Raw genomic sequence first — 22668 nt, 5'->3', positions numbered from 1 at the left:
AAATTCTCTCTTGGGATCCAGCACCAACCTGATTTTCCCAATCTACCTGCATATTGAAATCTCCCATGACTATTATTATAAGCAGGGTGGCCAAAAGAGAGGCAGTGTATGTAACTTACTTGGATTTTCAGAGGTGCCACACATGAGGCTGCTTATCAAAATAAAATCCTATGGATTTACATGAAAGACACTGGCATGGATGGCTGACAGGCAGGAGGCAGCAAGTGGGATAAAAGGGTCCTTTTCTGGTTGGCTGCTGATGACTAGTGGTGTTCCTCAAGGGTCAATATTGGGACCTCTGCTTTTCACATGTTTGTCAATTATTTAGATAATGGATTTGACAGCTTTGTGGCACAGTTTGCGGATGATATGAAGATAGGTGGAGGGGTAGGTAGTGCTGAGGAAGCAATGCAATTGCAGCAGGACTTAGACAAATTGGAAGAATGGGCAAAAAAGTGGCAGTTGGAATACAGTGTTGAGAAATGTTTGATAATGCATTTTGATAAAAGGAACAATAGTGCGGACTATTATCTGAATGGGGAGAAGATTCAAATGTTAAAGGTGCAGAGGGACTTAGGAGTCCTAGTACAAGATTCCCAGAAGGTTAATTTATAGGTTGAGTCTGTGGTAATGAGGGCAATTACAAGTTGGCATTTATTTCAAGAGGGATAGAATATAAAAGCAAGGAGATACTGCTGAGCCTTTATAAGACACTAGTCAGGCCATACTTAGAGTATTGTCAACAGTTTTGAGCCCCATATCTCAGAAAGGATGTGTTGTCATTGGAGAGAGTCTAGAGGAGATTCATGAGGATGATTCCAGGAATGAAAAGGTTAACATATTAATTTTTGAGCCTGTACTGACTGGAATTTAGAAGAATGTGGGGGGGGGGGGGGGGAATCTCATTGAAACCTACTGAATGTTGAAAGGACTAGTTGGGATGGATGTGGACAGGATGTTTCCTATCCAGAACTAGAGGAAACAGCCTCAAAATTGAGGGGTGACCCTTTTGAACAGAGGTAAGGAGTAATTTCTTTAGCTAGAGAGTAGTAAATCTGTGGAATGCTCTGCCACAGACTGTGGTAGAGGCCAAGTCCGTGAGTATGTTTAAGGCAGAATTTGATAGTTTCCTGATTGGTCAGGGCATCAAAGGATATGGTAATAAGGCAGGTGTATGGGGTTGAGTGGGATTTGAGATCAGCCATGATGGAATGGTTGAGCAGACTTGATGGGCTGAATGGCCTAATTCTGCTCCTATTTCTTATGGTTTTATAACATTGCCCCTTTAACATGGCTTTTCTATCTCCCGTTGTAATTTGTAGCCCACATCCTGGCTACTGTACTGTATTGTCATTCTTTTCAATTTTGTCCCTCTTTTACACTGCAACTCACTCCACTGTCTTCAAATTTGCCCTGTCATCTGCCTGTCCTTCCTGACAGTTTCACTACACACTGCCTCTGCTTATAAACCAACAGTCCTCTCACTCTGGTTCCCATACCCTTATGAATTTAGTTTAAACCAGGGGTTCCCAACCTTTTTAATGCCATGGACCCCTACCATTAACCGAGGGATCCATGGACCCCAGGTTGGGAATCCCTGTTTTTAACGCTCCCCAACAGCTAGCAAACTTGCCCACAAGGATATTGGTCCCCTTCAGGTTCAGGTGTAACCCACCCATTATTTTAGTGGTCATACCTTCCCCAGAAGAGATCCCAATGATCCAGAAAACTGAAACCCAGCTCCCAGTACCAGTTTCTCAACCACACATTCATCTGCCAAATCATCCTATTCTTAACCTCAATGGTGCATGGTACAGGCAGCGACCCAGAGATTGTTACCTTGTAGGTCCTGCTTTTCAGCTTTCTACCTAGCTCTCTAAATTCACTCTTCAACACCTGCTCGCTTTTCCTACCTACAATGCCGATAAAAATTATTCACCCCTCTTGGAAGGTTTAATGTTTTATTGTTTGACAACACTGAATTACAGTGGATATAGTTTGGCTTGTTTGACACTGATCAACAGAAAAAGACTCTTTGTATCAAAGTGAAAATGGATCTCTAAAATGTAATCTAAATTAATTACAATAATAAAACACAAAATAATTGATTACATAAGTATTCACCCCCCTCTTTAATATGACACACCATTTCATCACTGGTGGAGCCAACTGGTTTAGAAGTCATATAATTAGTTAACTGGAGATCTGTTTTTGGAGACCTTTGTGCAGTCAAGGTGTTTCAATTGATTTTAGTAAAAATACACCTGTATCTGGAAGGTCCAACTACTGGCAAGTCAGTATCCTGGTAAAAGCTACACCATGAAGACAAAAGGACACTCCAAGCAACTCCATGAAATGGTTATTGCACAAGTCAGGAGATGGATACAAGAAAATTTCCAAGTCGTTGAATATCCCTTGGAATACAGTTAAGTCAATCATCAAGAAATGGAAAGAACATGGCACAGCTGTAAATCTGCCTGGAGCAGGCTGTCCTCAAAAACTGAGTGACCATGCAAAAAGGGGAATAATGAGGGAGACCACCAAGAAACCCATGACAACTCTGAAGGAGTTACAAGCTTCAGTGGCTGAGATGGGAGAGACTGCGTATACAATAACTGTTGCCCAGATGCTTCACCAGTCACAGCTTTATGGGAGAGTGGCAAAGAGAAAGCCACTGTTGAAAAAAACTCACATGAAAACTAGGCCAGAGTTTACTAGAAGTCATGTGGGAGACTCTGAAGTCAGTTGGAAAAGATTGTATCATCTGATGAGCTTTATGGCCATCCAACTAAACGCTATGTTTGGCGTAAGCCAAACACTGCACATCATCAAAAGCACACACCATCCCTACTGTAAAGCATGGTGGTGGCTGAGACTTGGGAGAAGATTTGTTTTCCAACAAGATAATTACCACAAGCATAAAGCCAAAGCTACACAGGAATGGCATAAAAATAACAAAGTTGACATCCTAGAGTGGCCAAGTCAGAGTCCAGACCTCAATCCAATTGAGAATTTGTGGCTGGACATGATCCCTGTGCAATTTGACAGAGTTGAGCAGTTTTGTAAAGAAGAATGGGGAAAAATTGCAGTGTCCAAATATGCAAAGCTGTTAAGAAACCTATTCATATAGACTCAAGGCTGTAATTGCTGGGAAGGTGCATCTACTAAATACTGACGAAGGGCGTGAATACTTATGCCATAAATTGATGAAGGCCTTCTTAACCACAGAGTTAACCTGCATAGCAACTTTGAGAACACACTCCCCGGAGCCATAAAAATAAAATAAATGCAGGGTTGATTATTTTTACTTTGCTTGTGGTGTGTAGAATTGGGGGTTCTAAATAAGGAGTTGATCATTTAGGATCACTTTAAGAAGAGATTCATTGATACAGATTATACTGAATCATTGTTAATCTCCATTTAAGGGACCTTTGGCAGCTCATTTGATGAACACATTCAGGGTCGAACTTCCAGTTATGCCCCCCACCCCTCTGTCACCATTCCCTATCCCCATTTCCCTCTCTTCTTACCTGCCCAGCAACTCCCTCTGGTGCTCCTCCCCCTTTCCTTTCTTCAATGGCCTTCTGTCCTCTCCTATCAGATTCCACCTTCTCCAGCCCTTTATGTGAAGATTTTCTCTTGTTCAGGAATCAAAAAAATGATAGATCTCTAGATATTAAGAAATAAAGAGTTATAGTGTTAGTTCAGGAAACTACTACCAAAGTAAAAAAAACTTAATTATACTGAATGGGAGACCTGACATAAGGAACTGAATGGCATATTATTTCATTTTCTGATGTTCTAAATTAATTTTGCTAATACTCTATATTTTCCCTGTATGAATGCCCAACAGCACTCAAGAAGCCCAACATCATCTTTGATTAAACACCAAAGTGTTTAGCTTTCCATTCATTATCCTTAAACATTCATTCTTTGCATCAGCGTAACTGGCTATAATTTATACCTATCTACAAAATGCTTTGCTGTCACTTGCCAGGTGTAATCTATCAGAAACTCCTAAACATGCCACCCTTGCCACAAAAAAGGATAAGAACACTTCCTGCAGTCTTCCCTTCAATTCATACACCTGCCTGAATTGGAAATGAATGGCCATTTCCTTCACCATTTCCAGACCATCTTTATCCTTTCCCATAACTACCTTGAAACTTACAGTTACTATTTCCAAAATGTTCTCCATTGACACTCCAAACACTTACCCAACTGTATTCCTTAAGGTTATATCCAATACTTTTCTAGTCCGATTAGCTATAATATTGCTCATGAAGCTCTCATGCACACTAAAAAATTCCATATATTCTAATCTTTCATCCTAAAATTGGGTAAATTGAAATCCCCCTACTAGTAAAGTGTAATTATTCTTATTTCAGTCTGATTGGCTTTGGTTTTACTTGAATTTGTTTTTCTTTTTTCCAATTGTCAGGAGCGGCGTAAGTTTGGTCCACTGGGTTGGTGTATTCCATATGAGTTTAACTCCTCAGATTTCACAGCCAGTATCCAGTTCATACAGAATCACCTGGATGACTGTGATAAAAAGAAGGTGTGTCAAACTGTTTATGTGTGATAACAATGATAAGGAAACATTTCAATATTGCAGTATTTCAGAATGAAAGCCAGCTGAGGGGTCAGCAAGTGGCTATTTTTCTCTCCAAATATCTTGCATGACCTGCTGAGTATTTCTCATAATGTTTGTCTTTATCTCAGATCTCTAGCACTTACAGTGGATTGAGTTTGAATAACAAACAACGCCACTGGCTAAAACTTTAGTTCTGATGTGCTGAAATATTGTATATGATGGTAGAGCTAAATTGTACCCACAAAAAGAATGCAGAGTTGGCTACAGATGTGTGCACAGTGATTGTGAGGGTTCCACCCCAAATTATGTGTTATTTGAGATCTGTCCACCAAGTCTTTCACAACTACTAACCACTCTGCTTTGCGGCATCAGAGATGGGTGTCAACCTTTGAAGGCACACTGCCTATGGTAGCTGAATTGTAGCAACATTATGTTGTTACGATCCAGCAACAATGAATATATAATTGAGACAGGTTTTTTATAACAAATAAAACATTTATTAAACACTGCTTTAAAAAAACCCAAAAGTAAACAAACAACTAACTTAACCAGAAGTTGGCTGCTATACGGCAGCTCGAACAGTTCTTAAAGTGAGAAATACGAACTCAGTTCTTTAAAGTAGTATTGCAAAAAGTCCAAAATGATTTACAGTCAGTTAGGAGAGACTTTCCTTGAAGTAATAAACTCTCTTTCGTGACGTTACTGCTGATCCCAACCGAAGTTTGCCTTGCCTGAAGGATTTACGGCGAAGGAAATAAAACAGCTTAAAGGAACTGACCTTTCCATGGCAAAACACTGCATGCAGCTCTTTCTGCCCTTTTAGCAAAGCAGGAGCTATCTTGGATTACAAGTTACTAATTCCTTGTATGAAGATTAAATAAGGTCGAATCTGTTTCACCGCCGACAAATCTTCACTCTCCAACTGGACTTTAACTGGCAGCGACTTTCAGAACTGCTGGCACAACAATTCTTACATTAAAAATTAAAACTCCACTTTTAAAACAAAACTGCATGATAAAATCAAATACGCAGCAGAACGGAGCCACTAACGATTTAAGCCACGAACTGACCTGCGTCACAGGGACCTTTATACCCTTTTGAAAAAAACCATCACATGACCTCTCACTGGCGGGAAAGTTACATCACTCCACCATCACAAGACCATTACATTATGCCCAGCAGAGCCTCAATTACAGCATGGTCATATGACAGTCACAAGATACCCACAGGGTATGTAACAACGTTTATCATGGAGGAGAAAGAAAATGGAGAGAGTGCCAAGATTGTCTGAAAGTGGCATTGAAGTCCACCAGATTTACCTACTTCTGATGTGCTAAATGAAGACATTTGAGCTGAATAGAATATTACAACATCATTAGATATGTCCTTGTCACTGTGGCCTCTACAAGTTTGCAAACATTATTTCATGATTTAACACTTCCTTAAAAAATACACATGTACTCCTCTCACACTCCCACTTCTTCCTCTCATCACTACCTAAATTATCCCCACAATCAATCATGAATGTAAGTTACGCCTATATATGTATTATATAGCCCTTTTTGATGCAGGAACTGCCTGAATAGGAAATATGTCATGCAGAAAGGAGAATATTATGAAGTAATATGCCTCATTGAGCTGGAGGAGAGAGTCCTCCTCTTTGCAATTAGAGGGACTACTGTGACTCACTTTAGTGGAACTGGAAACTCCAAATTATGTGATAAATAGTAGGAAGTTCACAACTACAGATGTGCTGGGCTGTCTGCACCACTCTCTGCAGAGTCCTGCGATTGAAGGAAGTACAGTTCCCATACCAGGCAGTGATGCAGCCAGTCAGGATGCTCTCAATTGTGCCCCTGTAGACTAGGCTGTGTGCTCCTATAGGCACCTGCTCTACTCATTTTATACCTGCTTGTTTAGCTAGGTACAACTCCAATGCTGCATTTAATTTTGCTGACAACACCACTGTTGCTGGCCAAATCAATGGTGGTAATGAATTGGCATATAGGAGGGAGATTGAAAATCTGTTTGAATGGTGCTACAACAACAACGTCTCACTCAACGTCATCAAAACTAAGGCGTTGATTATCGACTACAGGAGGAAAGACCAAAGGTCCATGAGCCAGTCCTCATTAGAAGATCAAAGCTGGAGGGGGAGCTTTCAATTCCTTGGCATTATCATTATCAGAGGATCTGTCCTGGGACCAGCACATAAGTGCCATCAGAAAGAAGGCACAACAGTGCCTCTACATTCTTAGCAGTTTGTGTGGACTTGGTATGTCACCTAAAACTTTGACAAACTTCTATAGATGCACAGTGAAGAGTATCCTCACTAGTTGCATCATGGCCTGGTATGGAAATACTAATGCCCAGTAATGGAAAAGTCTACAGAAAGTGGTAGATATAGCCCAGTCCATTATAGGCAAAGTCCTCCCCAAAATTGAGCACATCTACATGGAGCGCTGCCACGAGAAAGCAGCATCCATCATCAAGGACCCCAGTATCCAGGTCATGCTCTCTTCTCACTCCCAGCATTGGGCAAGAGGTACAGGAACCTTGAGTCCACACCCCCCAGGTCAAGTAATGTTGTTACTCAACAACCATTAGATTCCTGAACTGGTGTGGATAACTTCACTCACAGCTCTGAACTGATTTCACATCTACAGACTCACTTTTAAGGATACTACGACTCACTTTCTCAGTATTATTTAGTTTTTATTTGCTCAATATGTCTTCTTTTGCATATTGGTTGTTATCAACATCATCATCATTATGTGTCGTGTTGTATGATGTGGGTGATCATGGTCTCATGAGCATGATTGTTCTTGGCAAACCTTTCTGCAAAAGTGGTATGCTTTTGCCTTCTTCTGGGAAGTGTCTTTACGAGATGGGTGACCCCAACCATTATCAAAACTCTTCAGGGATTATCTGCCTGGCATCAGTGGCCACAAAACAAGGACTTGTGATATGAACCAGCTGCTCATACAACTATCCATCACCTGCTCCCATGGTTTCATGTGACCCTGTTGGGGTGGGGGCCCAAGACTAGTGGAGGGAAGGAGCACCTTATACCCCCTTTGGTAGAGGCATATCTCCACCCTGCCAGGTTGTTAGTCTTAGATTGTGAATAGATATTTTTCATAAATTCTATTGTATCTTTATTTTCCTGTAAATTCCTGCAAGAAAATTAGGTTACATATGGTAACATATACATACTGTGATAATAAATTTATTTTGACATCACCAATTGTGGGTTGACCTCATAAAAATGTTGGATGTGGTAACATTAATACCAGTTCTTTCATCAGCAGCTACACAATATTTTGTGTAAAAATGCACAACCTGCAAACAGAGCTTTTCACTCAAGGTCCAATGGAGAGCAAAGTCATCACTAATATTGAGCAAATGTGTTTCCACTGAAACATGGCCTCTTGATTGTTGCTGTCTAATCAACTGCTGCTCTGCTGGTTGACAGCTGAGTATTGCTGAGAGGTCGGGATTCTGCCTTTAGATCGGGGGATAAGACAGCTCTCAGGTCAGCAAGAGCTGCGCTTTCCCATGCCATCAAGGCGGCAAAATGGGATCATTCACAAGAAACATAAGCTGCATGTGGCAGGGCAGTCAGACCATAATGGACTACAAGTCCACCCTGCACACTAACGGTAGGATGCTTTTCTCCCTGATAGGCTGCATGTCTTTTATACAGTATTTGATACACAGAATGATGTGCCAGTGAGGAAGGCCCCCCCCCCCCCACTTCCCCTGGAGGAGCCTTATTGACTACTGTCCAATAGCATTGATGTCAACAATAATGAAGTGCTTTGAATGGTTGGTTATGGATCACATGAAATCCCATCTTCATGCTACATTGGACCCTTTCCAGTTCATTTATCGCTTAAATTGGTGCATTGATGATCCCATAGCCTCTGCATACCACTTTGTTCTGTCCCTCCTGATAAATGCAGGATGCTGTTTATCAACTTTGGCTCAGCATTTAGTATAAGACATAGGAGCAGAATTAAGCCATTGGCCCATTGAATCTGCTCTGCCATTTGATCATGGCTGATCCATTTCCCTCTCAACCCCATTCTCCTTCCTTCCCATAACCTTTTACATCTGAATTACCAAGCATCTATCAACCCTCACCTTAAATGCACCCACTGATGGGACCTCCTCAGCCACTTGTGACAATGATTTCCACACATTCACCACACTCTGGCTTAAGATGTTCCTCTTCATCTCCATTCTTAATAGATATTTCTCAATCCTGAGAGTTTACCTTCTGGTTCTAGATTGTCTCACTATAGGAAACATCTTCTCCACATCCACTCTGTCTAGGCCTTTCAACTTTCGATAGGTTTCAATTAGATCCCACCCCCGTTGTTCTAAATTTCAATGAGTACAGGCCCAGAACCATAAAATGCTCCTCAAATGACATGTCTTTCATTCCTGGAATCATTTTCATGAACCTCCTTTGTACAATCTCCAATGTCAGCACATTCTTTCTTAGGTAAGGAGCCCAAAATTGCTCACAATACCAAGTGAGGCCTCACCAGTGACTTATAAAACCTCAATATTACATCCTTGCCTTTAAATCCTAGTCCTCTCAAAATTAATGCAGACATTGAATTTGCCGTCCTCAACACCAACTCAACCTGCAAATTAGGGAATCCTGCATGGGGACTCCCAAGTCCCTTTGCAGCTCAGATTTTTTGATTTTCCCCCCATTTAGAAAATCGTCTACACTTTTATTCCTTCTACCAAACGTAAAGTGCATAACTATACACTTTTGGACACTGTATTTCATCTGCCTCTTCTTTGCCCATTTTCCAAATCTAAGTCCTTTGTAGCCTCCCTACTTCACCAACACTACCTTCCTCTTCACGTATCTTCATATCATCTGCAAACTTGCCTACAAAGCCATCAATTTCAGTATCAAATTCATTGACATACAACATACAAATGGTTCTAACAACGACCCCTACAGAAAAACACTAGTCATCAGAAGCTAATCTGAAAAGGCCCCTCTTATTCCCACTCTTTGCTTCCCACCAATTAATCAATTATCTATCTGTTCTAGTATCTTTCCTGTAATACCATGGGCTCTTGTTAAGTAGCCTCATGTGCAACACCTTGTCAAAGGTCTTCTGAAAATCCAAGTACATAACATCCACTGATTTTACTTTATCTACCCTGCTTGTTATTTCCTCAAAGAATTCCAACAGATATATCAGGCAAGATTTTCCCTTAAGAAATCCTTGCTGACTTTGGCCTATTTTACCACGTGCCTCCAAGCACCCAAAAATAATCCTTAATAATTAACTCCAACTTTTTCCCAGCCACTGAAGTCAGGCTAACTGGCCTATAATTTCCTTTCTTCTGCCTCCCTCCCTTCTTGAAGAGTGGAGTGACATTTTCAATATTGTAGTCCTCCTAAACCATGCTGGAATCTAGTGATTCTTGAAAGATCATTACGATTGCCTTCTTAAACTCTCAGCCATCTCTTTCAGAACCCTGGGGTATAGTCATTGAGTCACAGAAAAGTACAGCACAGGAACAGGCCCTTTGGCCCATCTAGTGTGTGCCAAACCACTTAAACTGCCTATTCCCATTGAACTGCACCAAGACCATAGCTCTCCATACCCCTACCATCCATGCACCTATCCAAAATCCATTTAAGATCTCCCCTATTTCTTTTGGCTCCACACATGGATTACCATTCAGGTCTTCTATAGGATCAATTTTGTCCTTTATGATCCTTTTCCTCAACATATCTGCAGAATCCCTTAGGATTCTCTTTCACCTTGTCACCTTAATCCATCTGGTCCAGGTGGCATACCTATCTTCAGACCTTTCAGCTTCCCAAGCAGCTTCTCCCAAGTAATAGCAGCTGCACTCACTTCTGCCCCTGATGCTCTCGAACTTCCAGCATACTGCTAGTGTCTTCCACAGTAAAGATTGATGCAAAATACTTATTCAGTTCCTCTGCCATTTCCTTGTCTCCCATTGCGACCTCTCCAGTGCCATTTTCCAGCAGTACGATATCCACTCTCACCTCTCTTTGACTCTTTATATATCTAAAAAAATCTTTTGGTGTCCTCTTTGATATTACTGGCTAGCTTACCTTCATATTTCACCTTTTTCCTCCTTATGACTTTGTAAGTTGCCTGCTGTTGGGTTTTATAAGCTTCTCAATCCTCTAACTTCCTACTAATTTTTATGCCCTCCCTTTTGCTTTTATGTTGGCTTTTACTTCCCTTGTCAGTCACGATTGTGCCATCCTGTCTTTAGAATACTGTGTCTTCTTTGGGATGTACTTATCCTGCACCTTCTAAACTGCTCCCAGAAACTCCAGCCACTGCTACTCTGCCGTCATCAATGCTAGTGTCCTCTTCCAATCAACTTTGGCTAACTCCTCTGTAATTCACTCTACCCCAATGTAATACTGATACATTTGACTTTAGCTTCTCTCTCTTAAATTGCAGGGTGAATTCTGTCATATTACAATCAGTCTCCTCAGGGTTCTTTACCTCAATCTCCCTAATCAAATCTGGTTCATTACACAACACTTAATCTAGAATAGCTGATCCCCTAATGGGCTCAACCACAAGCTGCCCTAAAACACCATCTCATAGGCATTCTACAAATTCCATCTCTTGGGATCCAATGTAAGCACCAACCTGATTTTCCCAATCTACCTGCATATTCAAATCCCCTGTGACTATCATAACATGGCCCTTTTGACATGCATTTACTATCTCCTGCTGTAATTTGTAGCCCAAATCCTAGCTACCGTTCAGAGGCCTGTATATAACTCCCATCAATTCCTTGCAGTTCCTTAACTCCACCCACAAGGATTCTGCATCTTCCAGTCCTCTGTCACCTATTTCTAAGGACTTGATTTAATTTTTTACTAACAGAAACATGTCCCCCCTCTGACTACATGTCTGCTATTTCTTATTCATGGTGTGTCCTTGGATGTTAAGATCCTAACTATAATCTTCTTTCATCTATGATTGCAGGCAGTGAGTTGTATTCATCACCCTTTTTGATTTTGTCCCCGTTATACTGCAACTCAATCCACTGTCTACAATTTTGCCCGATCATCTGCCTGTCCTCCCTCACAGTCTCACTACACACTAGATCTCCTTGTATATTAACTGCCTCATCCTCACCCCTATCACTGTGGTTCCCATCCCCCTACCAAATTAGTTTAAATCCTCCCCACCAGTTCTAGCAAAATTATCTGCAAGGATATTGGTCCTCCTCGGGTTCAGGTGTAAACTGTTCCTTTGGTATTAGTCATTCCTTCAGCAGAAGAGATTCCAATGATCCAGAAATATGAAACCCTTTCCCCTGTAGCAGTTCCTCAGCCACACGTTCATCTGCCAAGTTATCCTATTCTGAGCATCACTAGAGAATTGCATAGGCAGCAAACCAGAGATTACTACCCTGGAGGTCCTGCTTTTCAGCTTTCCACCTAGCTCCCTAAATTCTCTCTTTTTCCTACATTTTCCTACCCACGTCATTGGTTCCAATATGTCTCAAGACTTCTTGTTGCTCACCCTCCCCATTTAAAATGCTGCTGACACAGACTGCAAAGACAGATCCAGTTCAGAGTGAATCATCAAGTTCGCTGATGACGCAACAATGGTTGGCTACATCAACAACGATGATGAGACAGCGTACAGAGAAGAGGTAGAATAGCTGATAGAATGGTGTGAACACAACAACTTGAGGCTCAATGTAGACAAGACTAAAAAGATAATTGTGGACTTTAGGAAGGTGCAGGCTGACCACTCCTCACTGCACGTACTATAAACAGTTCCTCCACGGACAGAGTTAGGAGCACCAAGTTCCTGGTGTGCACATAACAGATGATTCACCTGGTCCCTCAGAGCCACATCTTTAGTCAAGAATGCATAGCAGCGTCTCCACTTCCTGACAAGATTGAGATAAGCAAGGCTCCCCTCCCACACCTTCTCCCCATTCTAATCATTTTTTACAGGAGCACCACTGAGAGTGTACTAACCAGCTCCATCATCGTCTGGTATGGGAATTGCAAGGCATCTGACCGCAAGATCCTCCAAAGGTTTGTGAGTACTGTTGAGAGGATCATCAGGGTCTCTATTCCACCCGTCCGAGATATTTATCAGGAGCACTACATTTGCAGGGTCCTTAACATTGTCAATGATCCCTCCTATCCATTCCAAATCTCTTTGAATCCCTACCATCAGGCAGGAGGTACTGTAGCATTAGGAAAATCTTCTTCCCCCAGGCCATAGGACTACTGAATTCCATGCTACCACTGAGTACTCATTATTTTATAAAGCACCAGTAGCATTATACTATTTACTTTTTAACTTGTGACATAAATGCAACCAATTATTACTTTATGTATTGTGTGAGAGTTATATGTACTGTGTTGTTCACCTTGGTGTGAAGGAACATCATTTCATTTAGTGGTAAATATTACCGTAATAACAATAACAATAAACTTGAATTACTAATCTGCTTATGCAGCAGACCAGCTCTATTTGATTGACAGCAATTGCTTTAAATCAGAGTTCATACACTTGATTTTGAAACCATGCACAAGGAATTTTCAAACAGCACAACTGGAGAAAACCCAATTGCAACTTGCTGGCACAAAACAATAAGTTTTATGTTATATAAGTTAGTGTGATAATGGACCTGATTCTTGATTCTGATAAAGGGAAATTTAATCAACTTAGTGTTTTTTTAGGATTTCGCCCAAATGCACATTAAGACTAAATGCAACACCCAGTTAATATACCAGAAATAGTTAAAATCCAGTTTTGGTCAGAGTTCACAACTCTGGAGTTGTTCACTGAGGAGTTGAGCTTGTTCACTCCTCCCACTAGTGATTTCTTGCATTTTTTATTTATCATCATCCCAAACCACATATACATTAGCTTTCTGAATCTACATCATCCTTCACTATCATGATTTGTCCTCTCAGTTCATCTGTTTTATTTCAAATTTGTGCATTCTGACACAGAATCTTAGTTTTAAATAGTTATATCATAGAACTTAATAGTGAAATTATCCCAAACACAAGGAGCATGGCTAATGAAGAGAATCCATGCCCCTGTGAAAACTAGCATCCTTATATTTTGGTGAAACTTTATATACTTGAATAAGAGTGTCCTTTAACTGTATATTTGCTTTCCTTCAGGGTGTGTCATGGAATACCATAAGATACATGCTTGGAGAAGTTCAGTATGGAGGACGTGTTACAGATGACTATGACAAGCGCCTCCTCAATTGCTTTGCCAAGGTACCATTCTGCTAAACATTCTACACAGTAATATAAGAAGCAAAGTGTATAGTGAGGAAAGTAAGGGGATAGAAGTTGCCATAACATGCCGATAACCAGAAAACATAAAATACAGAAAAAGAGGACGTCATTTGTACATACTACCTAGGGGACAACCAATCACATTGAGAAAGACATTGGCAAAGGATAGTGGTGGAGTCTGTAGCTATACCACAAGGATTGGTACTCGGCCCTGTGTTGTTTATCATATATATAAACAACTTGGATGAGAACATAGGTGATCTGATTAGTAAGTTTGCTGAATACTAGTAGAGTTGCACAGGGGCACGGATTAGTTGGAAAGTTGAGTAGAGTGGTAGCAGATGGAATTTAATCCAGACAAGTGTGAGATGATGTGTTTTGGGACATCTTATACTGGCAGGATATACACTCACTGGCCACTTTATTAGGTGCCTCCTGTAGCTGAGTGTATGTTTGTGGTCTTCTAACGCAGTCGTCTATCCATTTCAAGGTTCAACAAGTGCATTCAGAGCTGCTCTTTTGCACACCACTTTGTAACATGGTTATTTGAGTTACTGTCGCCTCCTGTCAGCTTGAACTAGTCTGACCATTAACAAGCAGGTGTACAATCTAATAAAGTTGCCACTGAGGGTGTATATACCGTGGATTGCAGTTAATTGGGACATATCGGGGCACTATGTTTTGGCTCATTTAAGTGGCTTCCCCAATTAGCCAAAATTTCATTAAATAGTTAAACAGGTATTTTAAAAAAAGCAAACTGCCATTTAACTGAGTAACAAATTGGGCATTTAAATGTAATACAAAACAAATTACAACACCAGCAATGCTACTGCAGTATTATAAAATTGTGTATTAGTTCCTAATAGTTATCGATGGAAGAATGTGTATGTTGCTGTGTATAGGGTATCCAGGGAGATGCAGCACCTCTGGTGTAGGGCACTCAGCTCTCATCTGTGGCTCCAAGTAGCTGTTTGCATGCCACAGTTGTCACACTCCATTCCACAACTTCGACAGGCAAACTAAACCAGGTGAGTGTAGCTGATGGGCCTCATACCCCAGTGAAATAGGGATATGCCTGTCCTAGCATGTGAAATTAGCTACTGGGATCAACAGTGAGCTCCAATGGCCAAGAAGGCAGTTCTGCAATGCTTCATGGACAGTGCAAGGCATGATAAAGCACAGAAGATATCATGGTTATCCATTGCAACCAAGAAAGACTCCAATTTGTGATGACTACTCATACCACTGGACCCAGACTTCAGAGGTTGAGAGATTGCAACTGTGCCAGTGCAATGGCATCTCTACTTTAAAAATTCTCCCAGACAGGTTTAACTGTCACCGTCGGATACGATGGACAACCAATGTGCAACTGTGCTCTTTGGATTGACCGTAAATGAACGGAATTAGCCTAGACACCTAGTGCAGATAATGGACTGCCTTCAGACAATGTTTTCAACAACTGCATTTGCTAAATCTTCAGTTTCTTTGTAAAATTCAAGATTATTGTCAATACCTTCAAATTATTCATAGTTCTTAACTTGTTGAAGAAATTTCATTGAAATTGTTTCATTTTCACTCCCAGTGCATCCCCAAGCCTGAATGCTTGAAAATGCAATGAGCAAAACAATTCTAATTTGTCTTCTACTTACTTCTAGACAACTATCAGGGACAGAAATCACTGCTTTTTGAACACATACACATGCAAAGTTACACAGTTACTTAAAAACTGTTTTGTCTAAGCACGGTGTCGTGTCTAACAGCCACACAAGTATACACAACTGACGCTAGTTAGAAACTGTTTGGCAACAGTTTCCTGTTCCAATTAAGCAGCATAGTGTCAACAACATGGAAGCTCTTATCAGACGTCATAGCCTCCAAGCTGATGGAATAAGGTCTTGACCCCTGGTCAGAGGGAAATTGGTAATGGAACCATAGACTCCAAGCACCAAACACTGATAGACAAAGCAGTCACACAAGACTCCAAGACCAGGCAAGCCAACCTAACCACAGCCTGGCTTGACTACCAGAAAGCATACTACTCAATGCTCCACACATGGATCCTGGAATGCCCATCTCTGTACAAGGTCAACAAGACATTAAAGACCTTCATCAAGAACTTAAATAGTGTAGGAAGACAATGCTAGAAGTTAACTCAAGCCAAAGGCACAAGTGCCCATCAGATGTGGAATATACCAAGGTGATGCACCATCCCCACTGCTGTTCTGCAGAGGCTTGATGAACCCCCTCAACCAGATCATCTCGAAGAATGGATATGGATACAGGTTCAGAGTGGAGTGACCATTAGTCACTTCCTGTACATGGATGATAACAAGCTGTATGGTCGAAGTGAAAGGGACATTGACTCACTAATCCACCTGACAAGGGTATACATTGGGATGTCATCCAGACTGGAAAAGTGTAGCCAGATGATAGTGAAAAGAGGCAAACTCATCAAGACTGAAGGAGTCAAGTTACCTGAAAGCCACATATCAGATGTACAGGACAGCTACAAATACCTGGGGATCCTGCAGGCACATGGAAACCACAATGAGGACACGAGGAAGGCTGCAATACCCAAGTACATCCAAACAGTGACTCAGGTCCTAAAGAGCCAGCTGAACGGGAAGCCATCAATACACTCACCCTACCTGTCATCAGATACCCAGCCACAAGGAACGAACTGGAAGCTGCTGATATCAAAACACAGAAACTACTAATAATACATGGAGGATTCCACCCAAAGTCTAACATCGAGTGACTGTGCACCTGCCAGAATAAAGGAGGACGGGGACTTGGAATTGTCAAGGCCACAGTCCTGGAAGAAATACAAAACAGCCATAAGTTTATCAGGAAGATGTTCCCTAAGTATGCCCTGCTAGGAGAATACCTCAGACAGCAGGCAGGGGATATGGAAATGGAAGTGGGTGAAGCAGAGCCAAAGGACCAGAGGCCATGGTAGGACAAGCCACTGCACGGGATGTACCATTGCTGGATATCAGAGGTGGCTGGAAATGGCAGGGCTGAGGGACGGCACAGAAGCGCAGCTCATAGCTGCACAAGAACAGCACTGAGTACAAGAACAATAGAAGCAGGTGTTTATCACACCAGACAATACCCAAGATGCAGACTGTGCAAGCAATCCACTGAAAGCATCCAGCCATAGTAGCAGGGTGCAGGATGTAGACAGGGTCAGCACACACTGAATGGCACAACCAAGTTGCAGGAATTGTGTACAGGAACATCTGCATTGAGTATGGATTGGACACTCCCAAATGGGAAACACCTGAGAAGATAGTGGAGAATAACAGAGCTAGGATCCTCTGGGACTTCCAAATATAGACTGATATGCAGGTACTGGTAATACTGGCTGGACAAGGAACAGAAGAAAGCAATAGTAATAGATGAGGCAATCATGAATGACAGTAACATCAGGAAGGAAGAATGAGAAGCTGGAGAAATACCAGGGCTTGAAAGAGCAGATAGAAAGGATGTGGAAGGTTAAAGCCAGAGTAATCCTGGTGGTGATAGGAGCACTTGTGGCTGTGACACCTGGACTGAGAGAGTGGCTCCAACAAATCCCAGGAACAACATCTGAGATATTAGTCCAGAAGAGTGCACCACTAGGAACAGTAAGGACCCTCAACCCTCAAGCTTCCAGTTCAGATTGAGGGAAAAATACACATACAAACCACCCATAAGAGATGAGAAGAAGTATGAAAACATGTGTGTGTGTGTTTGTGTATATGTGTGTGTATGTATGTATGTGTATATATATATATATATATATATATAGATAGATAGATAGATATAGATAGATATCAATAGAGTACTAAAAAAAGCATTTTGGATGCTTACCTTCATAGGCCAAGGCATCAATTATTAGAGTTGCAATGTGATAATGCAGTTGATCACCTGGCTGTACTTCTCCCTGAGTATGGGCAGAGACTGAAGACTTGCAGCACCAGTAGTGAGGAACAAGAAGGTATGGACAAGGAAAGCACAGGAGCACCTACAGGATTGCTTTGAATTGGTAGACTGGACTGATTTCAGGTATTCATCTTCGAACCTGGATGAGTATGCTGCAGCTGTTACTGACTTCATTAAAACCTGTGTGGATGAGCGTGTGCCTACAAAGAATTACTGTACATTCCCAAACCAAAACCCATGGATGAACCAGGAGGTACGTCGTCTGCTGAAGGCTAAATCTACGGCATTCAAATCTGGTGACCCAGGCCTGTACCAGAAAACCAGGTATGATTTACAGAGGGCTATTTCAAGGGTGAAGAGACAATTTTGAATGAGGTTGGAGGCGATATCAGATACACGGCAACTCTGGCAGGCTTTGCAAGCCATTACTTCCTACAAAGCAAAACCCAATAGTATGAATGGCAGCAATGTTTCACTACCAGATGAACTCAACGCCTTCTATGCCTGCTTTGAAAGGGAGAACACAACTACAGCTGTGAAGATTCCTGCTGCACCTGATGACCCTGTGATCTCTATATCAGAGGCCAATGTTAGACTGTCTTTAAAGAGAATGAACCCTTACAAGGCAGAAGGTCCCAATGCAGTACCTGGTAAGGTTCTGAAAACCTGTGCCAACCAACTAGTGGGAGTATTCAAGGACATTTACAACTTCTTACTGTGACGGGCAGAAGTTCCCACTTGCTTCAAAAAGGCAACAATTATACCAGAGCTGCCTTAATGACTATCGGCCGGTAGCACTCACATTGACAGTGATGAAATGTTTTGAGAGGTTGGTCATGACTAGACTGAACTCCTGCCTCAGCAAGGACCTGGACCCATTGCAATTTGCCTATAGCCACAATAGGTTAACTTCAGGTGCAATCTCAATGGCTCCCCACATGGCTTTAGACCACCTGGACAACACAAACACCTATGTCAGGATGCTGTTCATCAACTGTAACTCAGCATTTAATACTATCATTCCCACAATCTTGATTGAGAAGTTGCAGAAAGAGGGTCTCTGTACCTCCCTCTGCAATTGGAAGACCACAATCTGTGCGGATTGGTGGTAACATATCCTCTTCGCTGGCGATCAACACGGGGGTGTGTGCTTAGCTCACTGTTCTATTCTCTATATACATATGACTGTGTGGCTGGGCATGGCTCAAATACCATCTATAAATTTGCTGACAATACAACCATTGTTGGTAGAATCTCAAATGGGTATGAGAGGGCGTACAGGAGTGAGATATGCCAACTAGCGGAGTGGTTGCGCAACAACAATCTGGCACTCAATGTCAGTAAGATGAAAGAGCTGGTTGTGGACTTTGGGAAGGGTAAGATGAAGGAACACATACCAATCCTCACAGAGGAATCAGAAGTAGAGAGAGTGAGCAGCTTCAAGTTCCTGGGTGTCAAGATCTCTGAGGATCCAACCTGGTCTCAACATATTGATGTAGTTATAAAGAAGGCAAGACAGTGACTATACTTCATTTGGAGTTTGAAGAGATTTGGCATGTCAACAAATACACTCAAAAACTTCTATAGATGCACCATGGAGAGCATTCTGACAGACTGCATCAATGTCTGGTATGGAGGGGCTACTGCACAGGACCGAAAGAAACTGCAGAGGGTTGTAAATCTAGTCAGCTTCATCTTGGGTACTAGCTTGCAAAGTACCCAGGACATCTTCCGGGGGCACTGTCTTAGAAAGGCAGCGTCCATTATTAAGGACCTCCAACACACAGGGCTTGCCCTTTTCTCACTGATACCATCAGGTAGGAGGTACAGAAGCCTGAAGGCACACATTCAGAAACAGCTTCTTCCCCCTGCCATCCGATTCCTAAATGGGCATTGAACCCTTGGACACTACCTCAGCTTTTTTAATATACAGTATTTCTGTTTTTTTGCACATTTTTAATTTATTCAATGTATGTATACTGTAATTGATTTACTTATTTATTATTATTATTTTTCTTTTTTTCTCTCTTCTATATTATGTATTGCATTGAACTGCTGCTCCTAAATTAACAAATTTCACATCACGTGCCGGTGATAATAAACCTGATTCTGATTCTTAGAAAACATTCATTAGGCTGCATTTGTAGTATTGTGCACAGCTCTGATAGTCACAGTCTAGGAATGATATGGTAGCAATAGAGGGAGTATACAAGAGATTCACCATATCATTGCTTGGAGTGGATAGCTTTAGTTACAGGAAGAAATTGGGTAACTTGGGGTTATTTTTGCATCATAGAAGGCTGTGGGGTGACTTGATAGAGGATTATAAGATGATGAGGTCCATAGAAAGAGTTGATAATCAGTTATGTAACCAGAATAAGTAGCCTAAAATTAGAATGCATACGAGGGGTGATTGATAAGTTCATGGCCTAAGGTAGAAGGCGTGAATTTTAGAAAACCTAGCACATTTATTTTTCAACATAGTTCCCTCCTACATGTGCACACTTAGTCCAGTTGTCGTGAAAAATACGGATCCCTTCTTTGTAGAAGTGGTCCACAGCAGGGGTGATTGATAAGTTTGTGGCCTAAGGTAGAAGGAGATGAGTTATACAGCTCTCGTTACACGCACATGCATTTCAACTCTTCGAGTGATTGTGCAGTAAGTTTGAAGTTAATAACTCATCAGGGGTGATTGATAAGTTCGTGGCCTAAGGTAGAAGGAGATGAGTTATACAGCTCTCGTTACACGCACATGCATTTCAACTCTTCGAGTGATTGTGCAGTAAGTTTGAAGTTAATAACTCATCAGGGGTGATTGATAAGTTCGTGGCCTAAGGTAGAAGGAGATGAGTTATTAACTTCAAACTTTCTGCATAATCACTCAAAGAGTTGACCTGCACATGCATGTAACGAGAGCTGTATAACTCATCTTCTACCTCAGGCCACGAACTTATCACTCACCCCTGCTGTGGACACTTTCTGGAGGTCCAAGATCCGTATGCTCCACGACCGCTGGACTAAGTGTGTAAATGTAGGAGGAGACTACGTTGAAAAATAAATGTGCTAGGTTTTCTAAAATTGACTCCTTCTATCTTAGGCCACGAACTTATCAATCACCCCTCGTAAGTTTAACATGGGATGGGAGACATTAAGAAGTCTTAATTTTACACTATGGTGGTTATACAGAACAAGCTGGTGGTAAAGGCCAATAAATTATAATGCTTAAAAAGCATTTGGATGAGGATACGTAATGAGTAATGTAGGCAAATGAGAGTAGTGTATATAGGCCAGTCAGCATGGATAATTTGGGTCAAAAAGCCCTTTTCTGTGCTGTCTGTGACCTTATCTAGACAGGAATGTGTGCTCTTGAAGGCTACAGCCCAGACTGGTGCAGGGAAGGAAGTAGAAGGAAGGGCAGATCTCATTAGCTTTAAGATTTAGGTGAAACCTAATTGCTGGACACAGAGTGGTTAAGAATGATAGGGGAGAAAATATATTATGGAATTCTAAGGGCAGTTGATAAAATATTTGGTTGTGGGGGCCTAAAATGATAAAGAAGAAACTTTATTTGGAACAATAAGTTATATTTTGTGGCAAAATACATTTGAGGTAGCTGCTTTGTTTACTCCATCTGCAGGTGTGGTTCAATGAGAAGATGTTTGACTCCAAATTCTGTTTTTATACTGGTTATATTATTCCAATATGTCCAAACATCGAGAGTTATCAAGAGTACATTCAAACTCTGCCTGTTACTGACACTCCTCAGGTGTTTGGCCTTCACCCAAATGCTGATATCACGTGAGTAGAGTATTTGTTAATGCTTATCTATTATTTTAAATATAGGAAAGTTTAGTTGTTATTATGTTCCATATTCTTATTGGTGCCTATAACCATCACAAGAGAATAGATTGCCTTAAGTACTAAACTTGTAATCCACATTTAACAATGAGGTGAGGCTGATCTCCTCTCTCCCTCTCCCTTCTGCTTGTAGGTGACATACTACCTGATATTAGCCTGAAGGTCTGAGCCTATCCGGTCCTACAGAGCGAACTACAATTTGGCTCCTGAGTTGTTGCTTCTGAGAGGATTATTACCCTCAAAGGAATAGCCAAATCTTGTCACTTCTTGGCAAGGGGAATGGCTGATTTAGACCTTCTCATTTTCTGTTGTCTGAAATGTTTCAGATAGAGGACAGGTAGTTCCATAAGGCTGTGCTCTCTCTGCCCTTCTTGTCACACATACTGGCATAAAATGATTTGCAGATCCTTAATATGTCTAGCTTTGAGGATGCTGCTGAACTGAAGTCTAAGACTGCTCATCATAGAGCTTTAGGAAGAAGTGTCTCATCCTGTTTCAAAGAATGGACTCTGAATCAGAAATGTGCATGGGAAATCATGTGTCACAAATTTAATTTAGATTTTTGAAGAGATGACCAAGCAGATTAATGAAGGTAGGGTGGTAAACATCTATGTAAACTTCAGCAAGGCTTTTCACAAGGTCCCACATGATAGGCTAGTCCAAAAGATGAGATCCAGGGTGAGCTAGCCAACTGGGTACAAATTTGCTTGGTGGAAGGAGTGAGAGAGTGGTAGTAGAGTGTTGTTTTTCATATTGGAGACCTGTGACCAGTGGTGTGCCACAGAGATCAATGCTAGATCCTCTTGTTATATTTGTGAATGATTTGGATAAGAATGTATAAGTAGTAAGTTTGCAGAAAACACCAAAATTGGTGGTATAATGGACAGTGAGGAAGGTTGCCTAAGGTTACAACAGGATCTACCTGAATTGTGCTGGAACTAGTGTTCTTATAAATCACGTAACAAGG

At 41.4% G+C, this 22668-nt stretch overlaps 1 protein-coding gene across 1 annotated transcript in view; it reads left to right on the top strand.

The window, feature by feature from the left end:
• LOC140732658 (dynein axonemal heavy chain 8-like) overlaps positions 1-22668 on the top strand; it is a 952247-nt gene that overhangs the window by 907142 nt on the left and 22437 nt on the right. The window contains exons 85-87 of the mRNA XM_073055351.1: positions 4442-4558; positions 13794-13895; positions 21481-21641. Coding sequence (XP_072911452.1) covers positions 4442-4558; positions 13794-13895; positions 21481-21641 — 380 coding nt within the window. The remainder of the gene's footprint in view (positions 1-4441; positions 4559-13793; positions 13896-21480; positions 21642-22668) is intronic.

The sequence above is a fragment of the Hemitrygon akajei genome, chromosome 9 (assembly GCF_048418815.1).
Source record: "Hemitrygon akajei chromosome 9, sHemAka1.3, whole genome shotgun sequence".
Lineage (NCBI taxonomy): Eukaryota > Metazoa > Chordata > Chondrichthyes > Myliobatiformes > Dasyatidae > Hemitrygon > Hemitrygon akajei.
Note: the sequence above shows the minus strand (reverse complement) of the source record. Positions and strands in the feature narration are given on the sequence as shown.